At 39.1% G+C, this 21589-nt stretch overlaps 1 protein-coding gene across 1 annotated transcript; it reads right to left on the reverse strand.

Annotated features, from left to right (window-relative positions):
- Positions 1-3412: 3412 nt before the first annotated feature.
- On the reverse strand, positions 3413-20090 carry diras1a (DIRAS family, GTP-binding RAS-like 1a). Its single transcript, XM_067596028.1, has 4 exons — positions 19871-20090; positions 9946-10130; positions 9680-9850; positions 3413-8197 (listed from the first exon to the last, which is right to left on the reverse strand). The coding sequence occupies exons 2-4, from the start codon at positions 10081-10083 to the stop codon at positions 7907-7909; spliced, it is 600 nt and encodes a 199-aa protein (XP_067452129.1). The 5' UTR covers positions 10084-10130; positions 19871-20090; the 3' UTR covers positions 3413-7906.
- Positions 20091-21589: the final 1499 nt, after the last annotated feature.

Raw genomic sequence — 21589 nt, forward strand, 5'->3', positions numbered from 1 at the left:
CTTGGCAGAGCGAGATTGTAGAAGTACATTATTGATATTTGAAAGAGTAGTTTGAATTTTTCGTCAAACATTTTCTATATAATATTATAACATTATTTAGGTTATTAAGGTTAGTTAAGGGTTTGTAATACAGCAATTTATGTGGCTTTTCTTTCCCAGCCCTTGCCAGTCACCTGACCTTGCTTTTCTCTGCACACCTGTCACTTGTTTTGACATTGAGACTCACCTGGTCAGTGTTCCCTCATTTACTTATACACAGTATACTGTGTACAGTAGCATAGTAACTCTTTGGTTGAACATTGAAGTGCTGACCTTTGAGGGGACGGAGACCTGAAGAGTCCAAAATGGAGGAAGCTATTGTAGCTTATTAGCCACCGTTCACATTTATTGAAGTTCCTGTCAGAATAAAAACTGTTTGACAAAAGAGAAAATGTTTGCAGACAGATATGAGACAGGAGTCTGCCGTACACATTTTTCTTTTGAATAAACTAACTGACCTATTGACTCAGAGAGCTTTGTTTTCCCTCTGCAATAAGTTTCTATTCAATTGTAAAGTACAAATGGTGAACAAAAAGTCAGGGGGAAGTAAACTGTACAGTAGAGAAGCTGTGGGAACTGTTGTGAGTTCTAGCTCAGCTGGGCCAGATAATGAGTTAGTAGTTAGCTTGGCAGCTGCAGCAGTTCACCAACAGCCCTGTGATTAGTCACCGAGCTTCCAGCCTAATCTGTTTCATGTAGACAAGCACATGTCACTATGTGGAATGACTGTTGTCTTTATGGTGCCATCGTAGTATCATGTTCTTGTCCTTCAGTAAACCTGTCTGTTACCTGCATGTTTCTGACCTGCTGCCAGTCTGTGACCTGCTTCCTTCCTCAAGGCTCCGTCACACTGGAAACTAGAAAAACAAAGTATATTTGCGTCCTTGTAAAATAGGTGGTGTAGGAAGCTTGCTGACAATGGTGGCTATTCACAGGGCTGGTTGGAGAAATACTGCAGCTGACAAACTAACTGGGAACGTGCTTGTTTTAGCCAGTTACCATATGAAATACATTATTCTGCTCTGACATTTCACCATGTTGGTGTATCCTGTTTTTGATCATAATTCCTGCTCTCCCTTTGTGTGTCTGAATTTGGTTCCTCATCCTTGTTGCGTACAACTGACAGCTGGTGCACTTTAAATCAAAGAAATACAGCTAACTGCTAGCATATTAGCCTTTTAGTGTAAAGCAAGTCAGCTGAATATGAGAAAAGTCTGAGATCAACATTTATGAAGAAATCTAGAGCTGCAACTACAGGAGAACTGCAGTATTTGTGTGGTGCAAACTCTTTTAATCTTACAACAATGAAAACTTAGCTACATTAACTAGATCATGTTGAAATTTAGAAACAGCAGCTACAACTTAAAAAGCTGGTAAAGTTATTTCTGTGACACTGTCTCCAGTGGTTCCTATAGACAAAGTGCAGCCATTTTTAATATTGCTGAAGCCAGAGTGATAAAACAGGGAGGTTCAGAGAGCCAAAGTCAAACCAGAACTTCCACGTTCTGTTCCAGAAGTAGGAGAACCTCATTAAAAATCTCATTGACATTTGTAACTATGCTTTGAAACTAATAAATCCTGCCTTGGAACGGAACCTTTCTCAACAGTATGTCGTGTGTCTTGCTTCATGTTTAGATGAGGACGGGAGTTTTCTGAAAAACCATCTAATGTCTTTGTTTATTCAGTATTTAAGTTTTTAGCTGCCTTTAATGAACATCGTTTCCCATAAGTCCTAGACCTTTGTGGGCTAAATGTCACAGTTCGACAGAGGAGAAGAGTCTATGAGTGAGTCGAGGGATGGCGGCGAGTTCAGACATGTCTGTAATGACAGCAGGACAGATAGAAGTCTTTATACAGCTCAGATTACAGCTACAGACAGCAACAATGACTGCAGGAGAAAGCACAGGAGAGTTTTATGGATGTGGATGAAACCAAGTTACAGTGACGTAAGTACCCCAACTGCTGAGCTTGTAGTTCTTTTGATGGGAGCTGTAGTTTTTTTTCCAGTTGTGGAAGAAGTATTCAGATCCTTTACTGCAGTAAAAGTACCAATACAGCAATGTAAAAATACTCCATTACAAGTAAAAGTCCTGCATGACATATCCTACTACAGTAAAAGTACATAAGTATTATGAGCTTGATGTAGTTAAAGTATTGCAGTAAAAGTACATAAGTATTATGAGCTTGATGTAGTTAAAGTATTGCAGTAAAAGTACATAAGTATTATGAGATTGATGTAGTTAAAGTATTGCAGTAAAAGTAGTGGTTTGGTCCCTCTGACTGATATATTATTATATATGACATCATTAGATTATTAATAGTGAAGCATCAGTGTTAGAGCAGCATGTTACTGTTGTAGCTGCTGGAGGTGGAGCTATTTTATATACAGTTAGCTAGTTTAGTCCAGTGGTTCCCAACCTAGGGGTCGGGGCCCTCCATAGGGTCAGCAGATAAATCTGAGGGGTCGTGAGATGATTAATGGGAGAGGAAAGAAGAAAAAACAAAGTTCTGATACACAAATCTGTTTTCAGTTTTTGGATTCTCTAATCTTTGATTTTTGCTGAAATATTGGATCATTTGAACATTTATTGAAATGAAAGCATGTGAGAAGTTTAGAGGGAAAAATCACTATTTGGTGGAGCTGTTAACTCATAGGCATCTGAAATGTGACCCTGACTAAACACTGCTTTTTGTAAGACGTTAAGCCAAAAAGGTTGGAAACCACTGGTTTCATCTTTAACAATGTGTTGTATTTTAAAAGCTTGTTATATTATCCATTGTGTCAAATCTTCATCTGAAAAGTAACTAAAGCTGTCAAATAAATGTAGTGGAGTAGAAAGTACAATATTTCCCTCTGAAATGTAGAAAGTAGCATCACATGGAAATACTCAAGTAAAGTACAAGTACCTCAAAATTGTACTTAAGTACGGTACTTGAGTAAATGTACTAACTTACTTTCCACCACTGTTTTTTTTCTGTGCGCACAATGGAAATGTTTAACTTTGTGAAAATCACAAAGGTTGAAATGTCTGACAGCAGCTGCTGTAGTGGAGCCAAGCGCTCTGAGAATATGGACAGTAAACTCCAGGAACGTTTCAGTTCTTCAGGAGGATGATGAAAGGAACAATGAATGACAAATTGTCTTTAGTTACAGAAGCTAGTGCAATGGAGGCTGGACAGGAAGTGACATTATGACTTTGGCTCTCTACGGTGACGTCTCAGACACGAAACATGTTAAAAAGCTTTTTTACAGTGAAAAGAAACACAAGGAGCATTTTTAAAAAGTGCATAAATTGTGATCAGCATGTACACACAGATGTGTAGATAACAGAAGTTTATCTGAGGAGTTTTCTCTCAAAAAGGACACAGGATGCACATGTGCTCATCTGCCTTGTTTGTTGTGTTTGTGCTTTGTAAAGTTTTAAGCTCACTTATGTTCGGATAATATACAAAACTGTCAAGTAAGGTGGTAGGAAAGGCATTTCAAATGTACTGCTTAGATAATGCTGCCCTCTTTCCTGCTAGTTCAATAGTCGTACATTTTAGGAAACTCTCTTTTTAGTAAAAATATCTACTAATAAATCTTCAATCTCTTCTCCACGGTTAAAATGAAAAGTGGGACATCAGTTTCATCTCTTTGCGGCCAGTATGGAAACAGGTGCAGTTCATGTTTAGCTCAGCCGAGCACCACCAAAAGAACAAGATTAAAAGCTTAACATAGCCTGGACCAAATCTTTAGATGGAGACATGCTAGGCAAAATTAGGCTAGACATAGCCTCAGTTTGTGCCTCTCATGTATCAGCAGACATTCGGGTCACAGAGGTAACCATCAGTTTCTCTAAAGATAATTAACCAGCAATGTTTGAAAAACCCAGAGCTCGTTTAAAGACACTTCCTGCTGTTCCGACAGTATTTCCAGAATCCCCAAAGACTCTTTGAACCACCTGGATGACAAAATGTTTCACCTGCTGAATCATAAGACAGGTTTTTTCCCCAAGTTGCTCCTCTCTTTGTCTATCAAAACAAAGATGGCAGCCTATCAGCTAACTGGATAGGAAACAGAGTCACAATTTGGGAAACGTGTTAAAAATCTTTCTTATCATGCAGCGAACTAAATGTTTTTTTTATCCAGATGGTTCGAAGAGTCTTTAGGGATTCTGGAAATACTGTCAGAACAGCAGGAAGTGATTTTAAATGAGCCTCTGGGTTTTTCAAACATTGCAGATTAATTATCTTTTAGAGAAACTTATGGTTATCTCTGAGGCACAAACTGGGGCTACAGCTAAACACAACCTGGACCAAATCTTTGATGAAGAAACGCTAGCAAAGCTATGAGCTGATATCCAACTAGGGAGAAGACAGAAAACAAGAGGATCATATATACACTTCCAGTTTCAGCTGCGTGCTTCCTCTGCTGGCAGCTATCAGCAGCTACTCCTTTATGCTAACGGATGTTTTCTCCGGAGCCTCTGACAGATGAAGACAGAGTGACAGGCCGGCTTGTGCTTGTGGAAATCATCAAAGCCTTTTTTAAAGTTTCCTGGTGCGTTAATGTGAGAGCGTTTGCAGTTTGTCAGCTATTCAGACTGTCAACAGGAGAGCTGCCGCAGGAAATGCTGAGCTGAGTGTGTTCATGTATGGAGGTGTTCCTCTGATGACAGCAGCAAGCAGAGCCAGATCCAGATAGAAAACATCCTGATGTTTACGGTCACAACAACCAAGGAGAAGGATCATCATGGAAATGTTACTACCTTATTAAATAAAGGAATACTTCACTGTTTTTCAGTCTCCACATATGGGAACTGGAGGTGGACATAAAGTAGACTTGTTGGGAAGCTGACTTTGAGGCTAATATGTTAGCATGCAAACATGTGCAGTATCTCTGTGAAGCCAAGTCCTTTAATTTCTTTACCGTCAAATTCCATTTATGTGCCCATTATTAATGATGTAACAAAGGTGTTTTTAATAGAATTTTAAGGGGATAATTAATGGATGTAATGTATTTTTAATGGGGTATATGCAAGAATTACCATATTAAAATGGGCCAAAAACCATGAAACCTGTAATTTATACTATAAAAGGCCGTGTTTTTTCATTTAAGGTGAAAATTCTAGGCAAATTTTAATGGTTTTTGGTCAATTTTTACAGGTGTTACCCATTAAAACCCCTTAATTCTTAATCCATGCATATAATCCATTAACAAATTACATTTGATAAAGTTATCCATTAATTATTCTCATGTTTGTCAGAATTTGATAAATTAAGGTTCTTTTAAAAAGGTACCAATTAAGGGGTACATGTAATGTTATTTAAAGGTTTTTACTTCTTTGAAATAAGATGACGTCAGACAGATTTGGTATGTAGGCAGACAGACAGACAAAAAGATGTAAAGAAGGGGAAGTCATGTACTCCTTATAGTCTACTTCATTTGATAATTAAAGGCTTTGCAAATTAAGGTGCTTTAAGGGGTTGGGGTTTTCAAATGAATGGGCAAATGAATGTATCTTTGGCTATCCTATTAAACACTTTAATCTAAAGTAAGAAAGAAAAATTAAGATAAATATGACATTTTTGTTTCATAGTTTTGCATTCCTCAAACAGTTTTTCTGCTGCCATTTGCTTTGGGGTTTATGTTTGAGCTAAGAGGCACCGCTAATTTGCTAATTTGATTCCAGACCTCTGAATCTCAAATTTGTTTCTCATTTACACCTGGTTCCCCTGGTAGGAAAAAAGAGCTTTGTGAGCAGGGTTAAAAATGTGGACATTATATTTTATGTGCTTTAAACATAACGACATAGGGTGCCAAAAATAGCTGAAAAAGAAAAATAGTGACAGAAAAATGGCCACAAAAATGCTGAAAGGTGTAGCTGTGATGTTTTTGCAGCTCTACATTAAGAAATAAAACTTAAATCAGCATATTTCCTTGAGCAACGTGACAAGCATTAACTGCTCCCAACAGCTTCTGTTTTGATGGAAAATACTCCCCCCAATAGAAAACAGGCAAACGTAGCTGCTAACTGCTTGCTAGTTGGACAGATTAAAATGAGGACATTCACGAATAAAATCATGCAACGGATGCTTTTCAGTGTTATAAAAGTGGCCATTGTTTAATTTGTCCTCTGTTAGAACAATACATGCTATATCATGGATATAAGTTTCATATCTTTTCTTCCAGTACAGACATAAGTCCAAGCAGTGTTTAGCCTAGCTTAACATAGCCCAGATCCATATAAAGAGAAAACAAATCTTTTGTACTGAGATAAAATGAAGAAATTCATGATGCTTTGTCAAAAGAGTGGCCTTTGTTTAATTAGTCCTCCATTAAAACAGTACATGCAGTATTGTGATTGGACATTTTTTAGACAAACATTAGGCTTCCTCCAACACAGGTAAACTTTAGCATGCTAAATTATTAGCCATGAGGACACTGGCTGCATGGTGAAGCTGTTTGTTTCATAGTGTTGGGGTTGCATCTTATCTGGTACCTACCACACCCAAACCCAAAAGGCCTGGACATAATAGCAAGTTTTTGAGTTCAGGTTTGGTTATTTTTTAATGTAAATTTCTCTCACTTTCTGACAGCATCATTGTTTCATGTGGTCTTTTGCAAAGCACAAAGAGATCGTAGCGATAGAGATGTGAAGTGTGAGGAATCGCTGGTTCCTGAAGGGAGTTTCTCATTCTGTATTCTCATTTCAAATATTTCTTCAAACGATCTCCTCGATGTTACTGAACACAGAAACTCAGGACTCTCCTGGATGATGTGATGATCCTACAAGTTTATATTCTGACACCAGTTCACAGTATTTACACTTCCTTTCTGACAAATCATGTTTTGTCCGTGAGAATACTACAATACCTATGAGCCTCAGCTGCTGTTGTCATGGAGAAGAAGCCATGGGCGAAAATTAGAGTGTAATGAAGTTAAAGTTGTAAATAAAATGCGTCACCATGGTTACTGAATTCACTTAAAGTGACCCAGAAATTAAAAGTGAACTGATTTAATCTCCAGATTGTAAAATCAGTTTGTAATCTTAAACTTCTGCTGGCCATTACCGACACACGACATAAAAAAAGCTCTGTGATTGGCTGTTTCTTGCCCCAAAAACCTTGTTATTAGGTATTTTCCGACACAGTTGTTCATCTTTTGTTCTGATGATTCAACCAGGAGGGTTTCATGTTAACTGAAGCATAGGAGTGCTCAAACTGACAGTCTAACGGTCTGTGTGACTCTATTGTGTTTCAAGCTACCGGACAGTAATGAATGCAATGTAACTTCGGGTCAGGTTCAGTCAGGTCTTAAAGACACAAATAAAGACCAGGTTTGAGTCTCATTTTAGGCGTTTGAAGAACTCAGTGTTTGAAATGGATGCTGGATATTGTGGTACATATCAGAGAGACTAAGCATAAAAAATTTCCGTCAATACTTTGTGTATTTGACTGGGGGGTTTTTTGCCTCTATAATCTGGGTTACATTCAGGTTTTGGCCCAACATTCACAATAAAATCAGTGAAGCATTCCTTTGTTCTCATATTGTTGGTATGATTGTTAACAGTGACAGTGGTTGGGTGTGTAAAAGAGTAATTTGGGGCCACATATACAATCCAGTTCAGGGCCACGAGGAGCCTGAGGCCCTGATACAAATATTCCAGTTTCTATATTCAGTCGTTCTCATCATTTTGTTCCTCTGGGCTTCAGTGTTCAGACAGACGAAGGAGAAGAGCTACTGAAGAAGAAGCCTCCTCAGTGATGGAGACCCGGGGAAAGACGGGAGGAGGAGTCTGTATGACTTCCCTCCTCCTGCCTCCTCTGTAGTTTCCACATCTCTACAGCGAGTCCTCTGCTGCCGCCACCGCCACCACTCAATCTACATGATGCTGCACTTCCCCTTCAGCTTGTCGGCTCGTTTCTGTTTTCCCGACCGCTTCCCGTCGATGCTCAGGCTCATGTCCCTCTTCTTCTCCAGTGCCAGCAGCTCCTGGAACAGTTCCTTCACGTTGGAGTTCATCTTGGCCGACGTCTCCATGAAGGCACATTTCCAGGCACCGGCCTGAGCCTCGCCCTCCTTCGAGTCCACTTCACGCTGGGCTGTCTCGTCACTCTTGTTGCCCACGAGCATGATGGGAATGGACTCCATGTTGCCCTTGATGGCCAGAACCTGGAAGACATGAGATCAAGTCAGTCAGTATGTCTGGAAGGTTTCTATAAATGTTGTTTTCTATAAATTAATAATGTATCTAAATTTTTGTAAAGCACTTTGTAAGATCTGGTTTTAGAAAAGTGAAATTCTAAACAGAATTTCTTGGCAACAGTCATGATGTAGCAGATAAAAATCTTGTCAATCCTGTCCATCATTTAAAACAAGACAAAGTTTATGGAAGGTTTGACTTTACTTCAATAACTCTTCTACAACCTGTTTGTTGACACTAGCTGATTTCCAGAAAAGAAAATGTAAATTATTGTGTATTTCCATCCACTATCATTATGCATTCACTCAAGTCTGTTTCCATTGTACTTCATTGCATTTTGCTTTGGGCATTCTGTGGTTCTCTGCTCTTATGTTTCACCTGTACAAGTCAAATATAGAACTGCAACAATTAATCAATTAATCAACTCCATCGTGGGCTTTGGGGAACAGTGATCAACATTTTTCACCATTTTCTGACATTTTATGGACCAAACAACTAATTGACTAATCAAGAAAATAATGGACAAATGAATCAACAATGAAAATAATCATTAGTTGCAGCCCTAGTTACATATAGACGAGTCTGTGTTGTCCATCACTATGATGACAACTCACTTGTAAACCCTCATGTAAAGGATTTCACTTTTTAATTGCTTTTGCCAAGAAATCTGTCCAGGAGATCATGCTGAACCACTTTTATGTTGAAAATATAGTCATTGAATGCCATTAAAATAAAAGTTAATATCTACAAAAATGTAACCTTCAATTTTACTCTCATGAATCTCCATTAAATCCTCATGTTTCATTTTGTAGAGTTTCATTCTGTTTCTGCTCATCTGTTTCATTCATTATGTAAAGAGCCTTCAGTCAATAATGTAGAAGTTCCTTTTTTATGCTGCCGCCATGTTGTGGAGCCGACATCTAAACATCCAGATGTTAAAACGAGAGGAGCTTATAGAAGTCAGGTCAGGACTTATTTATGGAACAGAGTCACAGATTTATAATGAATCGTTACTTTAATCGTTACTTTAGTTATAAAATTGTCTTCGTATTCTGATGTGGACATTATTATTTTTTATTGTGGTGATGTGTTTTTAGATTTCAGGATTGTATTGTTTAGTCTTGATGTTGAATGTTTTGTGTTTCTTTATGTTTCTTTGTCTTTTAACATCTTGGGTCCATGTTGGAGATAAGTGTTTCCACTTTCACATGTTATCCCTTGGATTTTTATTTTTGTGTCTGTTAATCCATACAAAAAATCAATCAATCAAGAGTCCGAAGAGGAATAGGAGTCAGAAGAAGAAGAAAAGAGTTGAAAGAAGAAGAGTCAGAGTCAGATATTTTCTTCTGTTGGTGTAACCAGCTGCTCATTATGTCTTCCACAGTGTCATACGTCACAATGTAAATCAGTTCTTTCATCACACAGTCTGCTGCTAAACCGAGGACTCAGACCTGTTGGTAGATGGGTTTGAGCTCCTCCAGTGATTGGCGGCTGGTGATGGAGTAGACCAGGATGAAGGCGTGGCCTTTGGAGATGGACAGGCGCTGCATGGCGGGAAACTGATGACTTCCTGTTGTGTCAGTGATCTGCAGCGTGCAGACACTCTTATCACAGCTGATCACCTGCAAAGACACCGCAGAGACAACAAGTACTTGTCAATAATTCAACATGTCTGTTATTCTCTCTGTTCATTGTGCAGGTAAAACTCTTGTCCCACCTGTCTGTACGTGTCCTCTACGGTGGGGATGTAGGTGTCTCTGAAGGTGCCTTTAACAAAACGAAGAACCAGCGAGCTTTTCCCCACCCCGCCGGCTCCGAACACCACCACCCGGTAGTCATTACTCTGCTCAGGCATTCTGGGAGTTGGAATCCACCTGCTGCTCTCAGTAGATCACCTGTATGCTGAGGAGACGAGAGAAGGAAAGGCTGAATCATAGTGAAGATTAAATAGAGATCAATAAATGTGAAGTCATTTTAAGCCCGTATCCAGAATTTTGGTGTCATTCTGCAATACAACTGCACCCCTTAAGAAATGGTTTGCCTGGCCACCATAGAACTTTTCTTTATTCATTTGACTGTACAATTATATTTTCTGTAAATTTTGAACTGAATGTCTTATTTTTTTCGCGCTTACAATTATTTTACCCATTTCTAATAATGTAATTAAGGTATATTATTATATATTATATATAGGACATTAAGGGGATAATTAATGGATAAATAAACAGATTATGTATGTATTAATCTATTTGCATGATTTAAGAGCTTTTTTTTTAAAATACTAAGCCATCCCTTAGTTTTTTAACCTCAAAATGATCTTTTTGAGACCCACTTTAGTTTTTATTAATTCCTGCTATTTGGCACATTTTAAGGGTCTTTACCCATTAAAAACCCTTAAAGCTTCACTGATAACTCATAAAAGCACTCACTATAAAATAAACCATTATTTAGAGATTAACCATGCAGGGACTAACCTATTAAAGCTATAGTGTGAGACTTTTACATATAAATAAACATCCATTACATTCAAGACCTTGCCGAACGAGTTCACACAGTGTTGATTAAGCCTCTCATTGCCAGATAAATCTCTCTGTATTTCTCAGTATACAGAGTTTTTAAATCTGATGTCTGTGGCGACATTCCCGCGCTGGTGCACCGGTAGTGCCAAAGTTTCCCAGAATGCATTTTGCACCATGATGATGATGATGGCTGTTGTAATTTTCACTGTAGGACTGTTAATTTGTCACTTTATTAAATTTTAATACTTTTCCGGGCGAGAAAGTAACATTTAGATTCCCAATATGTGGTTAGTTAATCCCAGTAAAGCCTATTTGGGAATTAGCACCAATATTTTCAGTAACCATAGAGCATGCTCACCAGAGACTTCCGCCAGCCAAGCCAGCTAACTTCCAGTTTAGCTCTCTGCTAACTTGAACAGGGAGAAAATAATTTAATCATGCAGCTCTTCTAGACTTTCCAAATGTTATCGGACCGAGTCATTTCGCCGGGGTTGTGTGATGCTCAAAACAATTTATCCACCATTTTACTGTCGCAACAGTAGCGATGGAGTAGGCTACGGCAGAGCCTACGACATAACCACATGTTGACAGTGTTTTTGTAATTACTCTCACTGCCAGAAGGGAGAAACAAAAGTTCTGCGCTGCTGATTTAAATACCTGAATACTGACTATGAAACTCTTGAAATCAGTAAAATTATTTCAGAGCTTTAACATAAAACCAACATCCCAACCTTAATCACACCTTAAAGTAATTATTAATGGCTTTGTCAAATATTCCAAATGAGTGTATAAAGGGTAAAGTTATATAACTACTTGGGCTATTTGTTACTTTAGAGTTATTTTTTCAGGTGTGTTTTCTGAGGCAAATTAAGGGTATTTTAAAGAATTGTTGTTTTACAATTGCACCACATCTCGTGGAATATAATCGATGTGGAAAATACTGTAAATACTGATAATAACTAAATAAGATGAAAAAATAGTAAATATCTACAAACGCTGTAAAAGCCAGGGTGAAAGGGAATGTAGTTAATGAGCAGAAAATCCGATCACACGACATGTTCAAGCGGAAACACACAAATGATCTAAATGTAATTAGTCTGAGTGCCATCAACAGTAACTGGTAAATGAAAACCACTCTGGTGTTTGTATTGTGAGAGAGGCAGCAGAGTCCTTCAGCCGGACGCCCAACCTGCTTCAAATGCAGATCATCTCCATCTCAATGAGCATGAACTGTAATTACTGAGAGTGTCAGTGCTCCAGGCTGCAGTCCAGTCCGCCTGTTGCGTGTCTCAGTATCCACTGTTATCAGGACCACCAGCCAACGGTTCACTAGCTTCTACAACTCAATCTCAATCTCTCGTTCAGCTTTTCTTTCAACAATCTTTCTGAAAAACAACAGGAGTCTCCAACCAAATTCAAACTAGGGACGTTGTGGTTATGTTGCATGTGCTGTAACCATTCAGCTCGCAGGGCGTTCCTCTCCACTACAGCAGCTGCCGTTATTTTAACGAAGTTAAACTACATTTTCGTTGTGCGCACGGAAACAAACCATTGGTGGAAAATACGTACATTTACTCAAATACTGTAGTATAGTAAAAAGTACAACTTTGAGGTAACTTTGAGATGAGTATTTCCATGTGATGCTACTTTATACTTCCATTCCACTACATTTCAGAGGGAAATATTGTACTTTCTACTCCACTACATTTATTTAGCTTTAGTTACTTTTCAGATGAAGATTTTACACAATGGATAATATAACAAGCTTTTAAAATACAACACATTGTTGAAGATGAAACTAGTGGTTTCCAACCTTTTTGGTTTTTGAAGTCTTAAACGGTTCTGTTTAGCAGCTAAAACATTTTGTTTGATGTTAGCTAACAATTCATTTTAGCGACTGTTTGATTCGGGTTAGCTGAAGTTTGTTAATGCTAGCTAACATCTCATTTAGCCACTTTTAGACTTAGTAATGTTTCTGTTTAGCAGCTAAAACAGTTCAAAATTAGTGACTGTTTGGTTCAAGTTACATGGTTCTGTTAAGCAGGTAAAACAGTTTGGTTCAACATTTTGGTCCAGATTAGCTGACAGCTGTGATTCTATTAATAAAAACTTCCCTCCCAGTATAAAACACTTATGGGTTGGAAATTGAAGGGTTAAGGTGCAGACAAATGTACTGACTGGGATAGTATATAATGTTCCAGTCTATTGTACTCTATAAACTCTAAAAAAGACTTGTGTTTTAAGCTGTAGGCTGTAAATATGATCAGAAATGGTTTCTGTAGGAAGACAGTGAGTGATGAATAATTACTGCTGTGATGAGTGTTTGTGGTGCAGCTGTTGCTCCGTGACATTTAAATCTTCAGTGATGTAAAACACGTGGACACTGCAGCCGTCCTCTCTGAACTCTCAGAGTGTGTTCAGAGATAATGTGATGAATGGGAATGAATCAAAAAAGATATAACAAAGGCCTTGGGGAGTTTCCCAGCATGCCGAGCTGCGTTCCCCCCAGAATGACTAACGAGCATTGATTACAGCTTTGCATCTCATTAAAGAGGAGAGCTGATAAAACCCAGAGAGGCTGAGGAGTTTAACACCAACACAAGGCATATCACACTCTGACGCACAATATTATATTTAGTTTCGAAAACATTAATGATTTCTCATCATTCACCTTCAACATTTTAAACTGAAAAATAGAAGCAACATTACAAGCATTACTCACACACAGACCTGCTGGGAATTATATGATATAAAATCCAAAGAACTTTGTATTTTAAAAAATAAGGATTCAAATCAAGACAAACTGAGAAATCAATCACTGTCAACTGAAATGAACCGTTTCCAAAGCAGAACGCCTAATAATAACATAAAGCTTCTAGAGATAGAAGGGAACAAAGACAAATAGACAAGGTCCCCTAGCCAGAAATCAAACCATGGCGGTGGTGGTTATGTGGTATTCTCCTTAACCATTAGGCTGCCCAGTTACCCCTATTAAAGGCTAATTACACACTCAAATTCTGCTAACTCCCTCCTTGCATATTTTTAAAAATGTAACAAAGAACTGGAGGGCGACTGACCACCACTCAGTGTAGAATTAACTGAGTTTAACTGAGATTAACTTTATTATTATTCCACAACAAACACAATAAAAGAAACATACACACTAAGAAGAAAAAGGCAATCCAGGACATAGTCCACACATGGCACACATCCTTTATAAAATACACTAAACTACTACACAACAGCGCCCAGCAGTGCTCCTGGAGTACAAAGATTCAATGTGAGAGAAGACACAATGCAGCCCAGAAATATACACAATACCATACTTTCCACTGTGCAGCACTGACTACAGTACTGCTGTGAGTACGAGGAGTTTTTATGTGCAGGACATACACACCCGCCCTCTTTGTGCTGCTGTGTGTTATAGAGAGCGATGGCTGATGGGATAAAGGAATTTCTCGCTCTGTTACTTTTGCAGCTGGAGGCCTGAAGACGTGGGCCTGATGGGAGGGGCTGAAGCTCACTGAACAGGGTGTTGTGAGTGCAGTAGCAGGTTTTCAGTCTTTGACACGGACCAGGTTTGGTAGATGTCAGTAAGGCTGTCTTGCTTAGTGCCGTTTATTATTCCAGCAATATTCACAATTTTGCTGAGCAAGTCCTTCCGTGCTGCATCAGCGTTACCATGCCAACAGAGGATGCAGAATGTCATAACACTCTGAACAAAAAGGAATCAAAGAAGGCTAGCTTTCATAACCTTCCATGAGCTAACGTTAGCCCAAGTGTGCAGCAATCAGTGTTCCCAGTAAGCTGGCGTTAGCTTGGCTCAGAGGTAGTGGGGCGTGTTCCCAGAGCGTGAAAGGCAACAACCTGCACTCCTTATTTGGAAGGTCAAGGCTTCAATTGACCAACAGCTGCACCTCTGGGCTTCAAACCGGCTCCAATGAAACCAACATGTGACATCACACCTCGCTTCGTCAATCTTTATATACAGGCTGGTTTTAACAAGGTTATTGAACTTTTTTTGTGGAAAAATATATTTGACATAAATCGCTATTTCAAACAGGGTGTTTTTTTACATTTATTAAAACATGTATGGAGGGGATCTTTATTCATCCTCGGCATCCTCTTCATCACATTCTTCATATATATTATAAATCCATTATATTTGTGTCATCCTGTTTGTTCATGCTGTACTTCTGTAATTTGGGTTGTGTTCCGTACACACATCTATTTCCTGTCTGCCCATCCCGCAGATCCCTTCTCTGTTGCTCTTCCTCAGCTTTCTTAAAGGGGTTTTTAGGGAGTTTTTCCTTATTTGAATGTCTAAGGACAGGATACTGTATTGCTGTACAGACTGTAAAGCCTCTTAAGGCAAATTTGTGATTTATGATACTGGACTATACAAATAAAATTAACTTGACTTGACTTTCACTTTTGCGCAGAAGATATTAGATCCATCTAGTTGGCACAAGTTATCTTGTGGGCAAAACATCCTGTGAGCACAAGATCTTTTAGCAGCTCTGTAGGATTTACTGTAAAGTTGGTGTTTAATTTTTCCTTTTTATGTGACGTTGTAAAATGTACATTAAGACTAGTGGATAGAAATGTCTTCCAGACTGAACTTGCTACCTCAACTCATGATGCTTTTGTTAACATGACAGAAATATGAAACTGCAGATAGAAATTTCAGATCTGCTGTCAGAGCAGCTTCTCCCGCTGACGTCACCACTTCTTATCTCAACGACAAATTTAGAGCAGTGACTAATCAGCAGCTCCTTAATCAATCTGTACAACACACACACACACACACACACACACACACACACACACACACACACCTGCCTCCTGATAGCATCCTTTGTGTTTCTTGATGTAACCATGGGAGCCTCTGAATGTTCTTCGTGTGTGTGTGTATGTGTGTGTGTGTGTGTGTGTGTGTTGCCATGGTGACAGGGCCCGGAGGAGAGCCGGTGACAGAGACAGACAGCAGAGATTTATACGCTCGGAGGGGAGTGCAAACATGTCATCATCGGCAGGGCCGTCGTCATGGTTACTTCCTGCCCACATCATCTGAGGTCACTTCCTGTGCGGAGGCAGGCAGCAGGGAAAACACCACCGACTGAACCCACAGAAATAAATCTGGTTTCATCACAAGTACAGAAGGAAAAATTTGAATTGAACCAAAACTGAGACTGCACTGAGTTTAAAAAGAAATATATGATTATAATCATCATTAACTGTCTGCCTCATACAAGATTAAAAGGCTGAAAATAAGAATAAATATTTAGGACTAAAAATCTAATCTTCATGAAACATCAGAACACTGAACAAATTTACTTCTTAATAGGGCTGCAACTGATGATTATTTCATTATCGATTAATCTGATGATTATTTTCTCCAGTAATTGTATTGTCTATAAAATGTCTATAAAATATAAAAGAGAAAAAAGCCTGTTGTAATTTCTTAACGCTCACGGCTTTTAAGTCTGATTGACAGTCCAAAATCCAAAGATATTCAGTTTACTATCATGTTGACACATAAAAGCTTCAAATTCTCACATCTGAGAAGCTGCATTGACTGAATATTCTATATATATATCGTTGCAGCTGTAGTTCTGGCTTCATGCAAGATGCTCTCATACAAACAGATTCATTCTTAAAAGGCACCAACGAGTGATTTCAGAGAATTTGTGGCGTTCACCTGGCGTTTATTAGAACTTTCTTTGAGGCAGGAACAAAATTCACAAGTTATACGAGTCATGAGCAGACGATCTGACTTTCGTCACAGAAAAACACTCATCTGGTCTGAAATGATCGAGTCTTCATCTGAATGAATTTAGAGTTTAAATATGATCAACTAAAATATAAACTGAAACAAACTTGTTCTTCATCATCATGCTGCCAGTTTCCTGATATGCAGTTTACTCTTTGGGAATATTGTTGTGATTGAAACTCGCCCACAAACGGAGCAGAACCAATCAGCAGCTTCACGTCTTGAGTCTGAAGCATCTTAAATAAGCCGCTAGTTGCTCCAACCGTTCAAAAAGCCTCAACTTCTCTCTCAATCATTGTTTTCAGTGAGTCATTCTGGTCTCAATCTCTACATTCAGGCTCTCTATAACTATACTGGTGGTCATTTTGGAAATTACTGCTCTGTTAATAAGATTTAAAGACTTAGTAGCTTTACTGTCTGTCATGCGGGTGTTGATTGACAGCTGTGATTGACAGTTAGCTCACCTGCTGCTCTCAGGCTCAGACTACAGGAGATAAGGAGAATCTTCACAGCTGTTCTTCTCTGTCATCTCAAACATGCAAACACACTACAAGATTTGAAAATAATGTTGCATCACACACTACAGGATATTATTAAGATTATCGTGCGAGAGGGAGCAACGCACCACCTCACATGATCTCATCTCATGGGGAAACAGATATAAACAAAAGAAGGTGCAACAACTTGCTTTAGTAAAGTTCTGCAGTGAGAAAAAACAAAAGCAGGAGGTTCAACGAGTTTGGATGAATAAGTGTTTGGGGAGAACTGGAGGTGAGATTTTAACTTTCAGTCTTAATATCTGTCAGTAGTAGTATGCTAGCTAACGTTAACCTCAAGGCTAAAATGTTTACGGTGTTGCTAAATGTTAATGTTTAGCAACACCGTCGGCTGCCTAACGTTAGCTTGTGAAGCTATTAGCTTTTGTGGTCCCGCTCAGAGAGCATCGACATAATCATCCAGATTTTAAATCCTAAATATCGAACAGGGTGGCTGTGGCTCAGGAGGAAGAGCAGGTCGTCCACTAATCAGAAGGTCGGTGGTTCGATCGCCGACTCCTCCTGTCCGCATGTTGATGTGTCCTCGGGCAAGAAACTGAACCTCAAATTGCTCCTGATGGTCGATGTTACTTGATTCTGATACCTGCCGTTAGTACAGTTTATGCAAACCAACGGGTGACGTCACGTCTGTCTTTATAAGCGTTCTGTGGGCGAAGCAGGTCGCCTTATATCGACGTTATAGAGGCGTCGATGATGCTAATGAGGAAATCTTTAGGAACGTTCAGCTCCTCATTAACAGGCGACTGTTATCAGGCTGAAACCAGAGATTTAATACAAGTTGGTCATGTGAGGAGAGTTTGTGGGAACAGTCGCAGGAGTCTAAAATCAGAACTTCAGACTGAAATAAAAAGCAGACAGATCACACACACACACACACACACACACACACACACACACACACACACACACACACACACACAAACACACACACACACACACACTGTGATGTTTTCTGCTGGGAGGCTGCAGGTCCAGGGGGATCCAGGCTTTATCAGAGCTGGAGACAAAACACTGTTTGTGTGTGTGTGTGCGTGTGTGTGTGTGTGTGTGTGTGGGTGTGTGCGTGCATGCGTGCGTGCGCGCGTGTGTGTGTGTGTATGGCGTGCTATGACAGGCTGCTGCTATTTCACACCTTCACTTAAAACTTCTCACTTTATTCTCTCTCTCACTGATCATCTCCACCTTTTATATTCTTCTCTTCATCTTCAACCCTTCAGTCTGTCTGTTCTGCTCTGATTATGACTTTATGATCAGTGGAAATCCACACAGAACTCAACTCTGGTGAACTCTGACACACAAATTAACCTCTTTGACCAACTGTAGACCATTTTGACAGAGTTGAACTTTTATAAAAATGTAAATAACATTTGTACTGACGACACTGGACATGTAATAATCTTTACAACAAAACAAGACTAAAGTAAACACAGCAAGAAGGTCTGAATATCAGTTTTTTAAAAAACAACTTTCAGTTAATACAAAAAAATGATACTTTTACTGCAATAATTAACTACATCAAGCTCATAATACTTATGTACTTTTACTGTAGTAGGATTTTTCTTGCTGGACTTTTACTTGTAATGGAGTATTTTTACATCGTTGTATTGGTACTTCTACTACAGTAAAGGATCTGAGTACTTCTTCCGTCACTGGTCCAAATGAATCGTTCGTTCTGAAAACCAACCAGAGTTCCTCTTCAACCAGACTGAACAACACAGGGAGGAAAACTGTCTATAGATTTCTGTCATATTTCACATCAACTCATCTACAAATCTGTCCTCAGATCAGCTCAGAGATGTGTTAAACATAAGGTTTGTTTCCATCCACCCTTTTTTATGCGTTGCACATTAATGCATATAAAGTATATTTTCACTTCTTTGATAAACTTCAGATTTAGATGTTATTTGTTTGTTTTCTTATTTTGGTAAAATGTGTCTTTATAAGTCATTTTTTAAAATCACATCAGCACAACCTTTTTGCCCCTTTCTGGCATTATGGGTTATTGTTTTTTCATGTCTACAAATAATTTAATTAAATGTAACTCACCAAGGTTTGAAAGGTGTAAATATACTGTATATACATACATACAGATACAGTACATCACACTGTTATGGTGACTTGTTTTATTTAACACTAATATTCTTGCTTCTTCTTATATGATTTATTGTATATACATATAAACTAATATTCCTATAATACTGTTACTTTATGTATTTTACCGTCATTTTCTAAAACCCTCTAATATTCCTGTTGACTCTGTTGATAATATTTGACTGCAGTAACAGACTGTGGTGCTCTCTGGCGTCACGACACTCAACATTTTAATGCAACACACACACACACACACACACACACACACAAACACACACACACACAAACACACACACACACACACACACACACACACACACAAACACACACACACAGCTGACCTGCTGCTTTGTTCTTGTTTCAATCAGCTGCAGACTCTCATTATCTCCTCACATCATGTTAATCAGTCTGACTCCGCTTGATAGTAAGGATGGGGCGGGCACGCGCACAAGCGGGCACGCGCACCCAGTAGCTTAAGTGCTACTAAGTGCGTGTGTGTGTGTGTGTGCGCGCACACACACACACACTGATGGAAATAGCCCCGGAGGCACCGAGCCGGTCGGGGCTATTTCCATCAGTGAGCCGGTCGCAGAAATCAGACCGACTGTGGAGATGCGGCGCCGGGCAGCTGTCTCTCCGCTCCCCGCTGACGGAGCCTGAGTGTCGGCGTGTGTGTCGGTGATGTGGCCGGTGTGGACTCACCGTGTCTCCGCGGATCCTCTCAGTCTGTGTGCGGGGTTTGTCTACTCCGGAGCGGCTTTGAGCATCCTGAACCCTCCGCTCTCTGACTCACAGCATCATCATCACCATCATCATCATCAGACCTGCTGCTGATCAGCACACATCAGCCCTCCTCTTCCTCCTTCTCCTCCTCCTCCCTCCATCACCATCACCTCCTTTCTATGCTCCGAGCAAGACTTCCGCTCCGGTTTTTTTGGTATATTTTCAGAATAAAAGCCTATTTTCTACAAACCTAAAGCAGTGGTTCCCAACCTGGGGGTCGGGACCCCGAGGAGTCACTGGATTAATCTAAGGGGTCGCAAAGTGAAGGACGGGATAGGACAAAAGAAAAATAAACATATTTCTTACACACTTTTTAAAACTTTCCTCAAATGTTTGCTTTATTTATTATGAATTACTGTATTTTATCTTATTTAAATAAAATAAAACAATGATACATTTAAGGAATATTATAATATACAGATGGTTTGGGTCCACTTGTCCCCTTAGAGGGAACGGTCACTGCTAATCAATACAAAGTAGTTGTGAGTCATCACCTTTGTCCTGTGATGAAACATTTCTATCCTGATGGGAGTGGTCTCTTCTAGGATGACAATGAATGGTTTGATGAGTATTAAATGATGTGAATCACCTTCACAGTCACCAAATCTCAACCCAGCTGGACACCTGTGAGAGATTTTGGACTGATGTGTCAAAGCAGCAAATGAGGAAATACCTTTTGGATGTTCATCCCTCCAGAAGAGTTCAGAAACTGTAGAATCAATAACAAGGAGCACTAAAGCTGTTCTGGCAGCATGTGGTGGCCCAACACCTTACTGAGACACTTAATGTTGGTTTTCCTTTCATCTCCGATCTGTAATTAATAACAAGTCCTCTTTCATTTAACTAGTTGACAACGCAACGAGGGGTCACAGGTCAAAAAGGTTGGGAACCACTGATCTAAAGAACTCAAACGGTGTTAAACATTCATTTTTGGCTTAAAAATTCAAACAACTGTATCAAATATACATTCATATAAAAAGACAGAGAGAGAGAGAGTATGAATATGGTTGTTTTGGTTGTTAAGAGACCGCACTGATACCGCTGGACCACCATGGGACCTTATTTCAGAAAAAATATGTACAGTAGTTGATGGCGAGAGACAAATAATTTTTTGATCCTGTTTGAATTGTGCCATGAATTACACATATGATGTTTGTCAATTTGTATCACCACAAAAAGTAACCTGTTTTAAAAATGAAGCATTAAGCAGTAAGCCAGTCAGCGGCAGAGTAGGCCGTGTCTTGTCAAGAAAAGCAGTGGGATCCATAATAACGCCAACATGTATCTTACCTGTTTTATCCAGCGATTCTTTGTCCTTTTATCAGCCAGGAAGCAAAAGAACAAGCAAGACTCGAAACACACAGGCATCGCGTTAACGTTTGTGGAAAGTTATGACATCACTAATGCAACTTTTGGGTGTGTAGTCTTGCTAATTATGTATTTTCACAATCTTAAACTTTGACAGTTTTACGACAAATTGTGACTTTCTTGACTTGCAAAATTATCTTTTAAGTTGATAAATATTATATGTGTAATTCACAGCACAATTCAAACAATCAAAAAATTGTCTCTTGCTGTTGAAACCGTACATATTTCATTCATTTGATATTTTATTTTGAAGGCCATAAACATAACCGG

This window comes from Thunnus thynnus, chromosome 8 (genome assembly GCF_963924715.1).
Source record: "Thunnus thynnus chromosome 8, fThuThy2.1, whole genome shotgun sequence".
Lineage (NCBI taxonomy): Eukaryota > Metazoa > Chordata > Actinopteri > Scombriformes > Scombridae > Thunnus > Thunnus thynnus.

Excerpts from the sequence above, each read along its gene's own strand:
- diras1a (XM_067596028.1), bottom strand. The coding sequence starts at position 10,083 with ATGCCTGAGCAGAGTAATGACTACCGGGTGGTGGTGTTCGGAGCCGGC. Across the intron at positions 9,851-9,945 it reads TAGAGGACACGTACAGACAG|GTGATCAGCTGTGATAAGAG; the intron begins GTGGGACAAGAG and ends GTGTCTTTGCAG. Across the intron at positions 8,198-9,679 it reads TCAAACCCATCTACCAACAG|GTTCTGGCCATCAAGGGCAA; the intron begins GTCTGAGTCCTC and ends CATGTCTTCCAG.